This window comes from Gekko japonicus, unplaced genomic scaffold, assembly GCF_001447785.1.
Source record: "Gekko japonicus isolate JY-2015 unplaced genomic scaffold, Gekko_japonicus_V1.1 scaffold1305, whole genome shotgun sequence".
NCBI lineage: Eukaryota > Metazoa > Chordata > Lepidosauria > Squamata > Gekkonidae > Gekko > Gekko japonicus.
In genome coordinates this window covers 235,728-241,189 of record NW_015170318.1, presented here as the reverse complement: position 1 = coordinate 241,189, position 5,462 = coordinate 235,728, and the positions used below count along the sequence as shown (strand labels likewise).

The following is a 5,462-nucleotide window of genomic DNA, read 5'->3' as shown; positions in this document are numbered from 1 at the left end:
CCTGATCACAGGGATAGAACCTATGTGCACACAGGGTTGTGCACATGTAGATTCCATGCACATTAGCTGGCACATAGGTGGGACCAGCGTGCTCATGTCCTTCTCCCCCGCTATGTGTGCAGCGATTTCAATGGTCAGGCAGTTACTTGTATAGCATATGTAATAACACTGACTGGCAGCATTTAAATCAAGGAGACCAAGCCCCTAAAGAGTCTTACAGCGTGGGAGGGTGATTTTCCCCTCGGTTAAAGCGGCCAACGAAAGAGGACAGACGGGAGCCCTTTACTTTCACTTTTTGCTCCGGGGCGATGTTTTGATAGTAAGCAGGCTAAAACCTATTAATTTGAAGGCTGAATCATACCTTAAGATAATTGAGGGAATATAGAGACCACATTTCAACGTGCTCAATTTTTTACCCCACCAGGGGCAGGACTGGGAGGTTCAGAAAAGCCCTTTAGAAATTTTTGGTGGTCTCTGAAAATATAATAACACTGGCTGGCAGCATTTAAATCAAGGAGATTGTCTCAGAAGGGAAACTGTGTAGAAGCTTAAAAAGTCTGAGAGTGCTTTGAAAGCTGTGTTTTTACTCCAATGTATTACTGAAAGGCTGGTGACTGTGGAAACTTTCCCTCTCCATTGGACTAAGAAAACAGAACTAATTGGTGGGGGTGAGACAATTTAGATTGACCTTGAGGAACATTCCTGCGGTTTACACAGTAAAACACAAGCAACTCATCTGCTGTAAGCAAGTTCTGGGAAGGTTGCCAGAATTTTAAACAAAAGTTGAGACTCCAAGGAAGCGGAATGTTATTCTCCATCCCTATTTCTGCCCTCGAGGCCAGGGATATCCCAGTTTGGTGTAGTGGTTAAGTGCGTGGACTCTAATCTGGGAGAACCGGGTTTGATTCCCCACTCCTCCACTTGCACCTGGCTGGATGACCTTGGGCAAGCCATAGTTCTGATAAGAGCTGCTCTTGAAAAAGAGCAGTTTCTGTCAAGAGCTCTCTGAGCCCCACCTACCTCACAGGGTGTCTGTTGTGGGGAGGGGAAGGGAGAGGAGTTTGTAAGCCACTCTAAGACTCCTTCAGGTAGTGAAGGGCGGGGTATAAATCCAATCTCTTCTTCTTCTTCTTCTTCCTTGGTAGCGTTCTTCTCCTAAGAGCATATGTACGTACATAACACAACCGCTCGCACAACCCTGGGAACCCATCTTGATGCTGTTGTGTGGCCTTTGACAAATATAACGGGCTGGCAATTGGTGTATTAAAGGGAACCGAGTTTTCTAAAACTGCCCCCCCACGGTCACCTGGATTGAACGTCTGCTCGCCAGAGGTGACTAGATGGGAAGTTAATTACAAGCCTTTGCTGACCCCATTTTCCCCGTGACTAACAACAAGGCCTTTGAGAACATAAGAGACGCCAATGTTGGATCAGGCCAAAGGCCCATCCAGTCCAACACTCTGTGTCACACAGTGGCCAGAAATACCAGGTGCCATCAGGAGGTCCACCAGTGGGGCCAGGACATTAGAAGCCCTCCCGCTGTTGACCCCCCCCAAGCACCAAGAAGACAGAGCATCCCTTGCCCCAGACTGAGAGCCCCTATCTATACCTTGTGGCTAATAGCCACTGATGGACCTCTGCTCCATATGCTTATCTAATTCCCTTTTGAAGCTTTGGTTTCTTCTCCCACCCCGCCCCCCTTTTTTTTTTGCTAGAGCCAGAGCCTAAGAAGGGTAAGAAAGGCGGAGCGAAGGCTGAGAAGGAGGCCGATGGCCCGATCATGTACCAGGACCCTCCGGAAAAACTCTCCTCTCCTAGCGGCAAGAAGTACACGTTGAAGATCACCTCCTGGAATGTTGATGGCATCCGTGCCTGGTTCAAGAAGAAGGGCCTGGAGGTAATTCTCTGCCCGCTTGTGCTGGGAAAGGCACCCTCCACCCCCCCGCACCCCCCGAGATCCTCTGCCACTCAGAATGGCCGACACCTTGACTAAATGGATCAGTAGTCGTGGCCCCGCCCGCAGGGCTCTTTTTGTAGCAGGAACTCCTTTGCATATTAGGCCACACCCCCTTAATGTAGCCAATCCTCCCAAGAGCTTACAGAGCTCTTCCTACAGGAGCTACTGTAAGCTCTTGGAGGATTGGCTACATTAGGGGTGTGTTGCTTAATATGCAAATGAGTACCTGCTACAAAAAGAGCCTGTCATATATACACATCATAAGTTCATGTTCCCACTCTACCATTTTTTAAAAAAAATGCAGTCTGAACTCAGGGACATCTGCTTCCCCCTCTCCATTCTCTACTCTTTTATTGTTTTGAGTAATGTTGCCACCGAGTTGCCAAAAGGCCCTTGGGGGACCTGTGCGTTGCCACAATTAAGCGGCGGCATAGCAGCCAGAGGTCCCCCAGGTGCAATAGGGAAGGCCTTTGGGGCCGCAGATGGCTAAGACCAGAGACCGTTTGGCTTCGTGCGTGTAGGCCTTTGAAAGCAGGGGATTTTCACCGGCAGGCCATTTGCAGCTGAACCAATGACACGGCTTTGTGCCGAGCCGGACCAAGGTTGGCCTAACCAGCACAGTGCTGCTTCCTTTGCTTAGCAGCAGAGGCTAGTCTTTCCCCATACCTGCTATCCAGGATTCTTCCAACTGGAAATGTTGTGTCTTGAAATCGGGACCGCGCAGAGGATGGGCGTTACTGCTCAGCCACAGACCCACTCCGGTGGGAAAGAAGGGGCAGGCCAAGCCCTAACCCACTGCGGTCTGCGTTCCCCAGCTCTAACTGGCCGCCTCCCTTCTTTGCGGGAGGTGGGAGGACCTGGTTCCCAGGGCCCGGCGCTAAAAGTGTCTTTCCCTGCAGTGGGTGCGCGAGGAAGACCCCGACGTGCTCTGCCTGCAGGAAACGAAGTGTGCCGAGAAACAGCTGCCCGCGGACATCCGGGAGATGGCGGAATATCCCCACAAGTACTGGGCCTGTTCAGATGACAAGGAGGGGTACAGCGGAGTGGCCCTGCTCTCCAAGGTCAAGCCCATCGACGTCACGTACGGGATCGGTAAGCTCTTCCAGGGAGAGCCAGTTTGGTGTGGTGGTTAAGTGCGCGGACTCTAATCTGGGAGAACCAGGTTTGATTCCCCACTCCTCCACTTGCACCCGGCTGGATGACCTTGGGCAAGCCGTAGCTCTGATAAGAGCTGTCCTTGAAAAAGAGCCGTTTCTGTCAAGAGCTCTCTCAGCCCCACCTACCTCACACGCAATGTTCCCTCTAAGCTGCGGAGTCCAGTGAGCAAAAATTCTACTTTGTGAGCTACCGGCATTAAAGTTGTGAGCGGGTGATTTGGCTACTGCATAAATCAGTTTGTTCTGGAGCGCTCCTTCCTGAGCTAAGACAAAAATGTGTGAGCCGGAGGCTAAAAAACTGAGCTGACTCACATTAACTTGGCTTAGAGGGAACAGTGCTCACAGGGTGTCTGTTGTGGGGAGGGGAAGGAGTTTGTCAGCTGCTCTGAGACTCCTTTGGGTAGTGAAGGGCGGGATATAAATCCAATCTCCTGTCCTCTTCTTCTTCCCAGAGCCCGCATTCCCACCCCCCATTGCATTCAGCGGCCTTTGCCCATTGGTTTCTCGGGCCTTTGTACTGTGTGCCCCGCCTGCCTCTAGATTTCTTCCCTCCTTCTGTTTTCACACTTTTGCATTCCCAAATCTGCATTCTGAGATTGCAGGCCACACACACACACCACCCAAGGGGCAGAATATCCCAACACGAGATGGACAGACTCAGTCAAGGAAGCCGCAGCCAACGGAACGTTTTGGGGGGGGGGCGTTAGCAACGCTCCCTCTAAGCTGTGGAATCTTGTGAGCAAAAACTCTACTTTGTGAGCTGCTGGCATTAAAGTGGTGAGAGAGCGATTCAGTTGCTGCATAAATCAGTTTGCTCGGGAGCCCTCCTTCCTGAGCTAAGACAAAAAATGTGCGAGCTGGAGGCTAAAAAACTGAGCTAGCTCACACTAACCCGGCTTAGAGGGAACACTGGTCGTTAGGGTCACCGCAAGTTGGAAGTGACTTGACGGCGCATCACGCACACATGCGCAGACAGCTGTGGTCGCTTCCATCTCACTTCCCAACTTTTCTGCCCCCCTCTACAGGTGAGGAGGAGCATGACAAGGAAGGCCGCGTGATCTCGGCCGAGTTCCCCTCCCACTTCCTGGTGACCGCCTACGTGCCCAACTCTGGCCGGGGGCTGGTGCGGCTGGAGTACCGCCAGCGCTGGGACAAGGCCTTCCGGGCTTACCTCCAAGGGCTGGGCGCCCGCAAGCCCCTGATCCTGTGCGGCGACCTCAATGTGGCGCACCAAGAGATCGACCTCAAGAACCCGAAGGGCAACAAGAAGAACGCGGGCTTCACACCGGAAGAGCGGGCGGGCTTCGGCCAGCTGCTGGAGGCCGGCTTCACCGACACCTTCCGCCACCTCTACCCCGATGCTCCCTACGCCTACACCTTCTGGACCTACATGATGAACGCCCGGGCCAAGAACGTCGGCTGGCGGCTCGACTACTTCCTGGTATCCGGCGGGCTGCTGGAGGGCCTGTGCGACAGCAAGATCCGCTCCAAGGCCCTGGGGAGTGACCACTGCCCCATCACCTTGTATCTGGCTGTGTGATGGGATGGGAGGGGGAGCCGCGGGTGGAAAAACCCCGTGTGCACACCCTCACGACAGTGGCTTGACTTCTCTATCGTGGCAGGGGAGCCAGAGATGCCGATAGGGTTTGCCAGCTCCTGACCCGGAAGAGAGGCCGTTCCCGGGCTAACCAGACGATGGTAACCCTTCGTCTAATTTCGGACGTTTGTGTATCCCCTTCTTTCCCTCTGCCTGCTACAGCAAGCAATGCCTCTCCACTCCAGAGTCCAGAAGGATGAGATACTCGGATGCCGAAGAAGCCATGCCGCCTCTTTCTTCCCCACAGCAAGGCCACGGGACTTCCGGCTCAGAACCTGGCAGACCCACACGCGGGGATTCCCAATGTGGGAGGCTTGATTGAGGCCGTGGTAGGGGAAGGCAGGGAATCGCTACTGAATTTCTTTTTCCCACTTGACAGACCTCCCTTATTGTTGCTCTAAATCACTGGAGTTCTCTAATTTTGTATCTAACAACTGGTTTTTTTCTCTCTCCTTAAAAGGCACTCTGCCCTATCCAGTTTCCTGCTTTTAGGAGGCTTGGTGCTGTAAGAAAGTTTCTCTCTGCAAAAAGCATTAAACTTCCTTTTATTAAAAAAAAAAGTGCCTGTCGTATTTTGAGTGCCTTTAGTGTAAGAGGGCAGGAGTTGTCTTGGGCGAGAGTCCTCAATCATGTATGTTTAGTTCTGCACTGACGGTTCTTGCCATTGTGGCCTGGCCCGGCTTGCCTCTTAAGTCTCCTGCAAAGGGAAGTGCACATTACTGTTCAGCACGGTGGCGATTTTTCCATCCCC

At 52.6% G+C, this 5,462-nt stretch overlaps 1 protein-coding gene across 1 annotated transcript in view; it reads left to right on the top strand.

The window, feature by feature from the left end:
• The window catches only part of APEX1 (APEX nuclease (multifunctional DNA repair enzyme) 1), a 10,033-nt gene extending 4,803 nt beyond the window's left edge, over positions 1-5,230 (top strand). Inside the window, exons 3-5 of the mRNA XM_015418046.1 lie at positions 1,716-1,897; positions 2,857-3,049; positions 4,140-5,230. Of these exons, the coding sequence (XP_015273532.1) occupies positions 1,716-1,897; positions 2,857-3,049; positions 4,140-4,654 (890 nt within the window). The 3' untranslated portion in view covers positions 4,655-5,230. The remainder of the gene's footprint in view (positions 1-1,715; positions 1,898-2,856; positions 3,050-4,139) is intronic.
• The last annotated feature ends 232 nt before the right edge of the window (positions 5,231-5,462 follow it).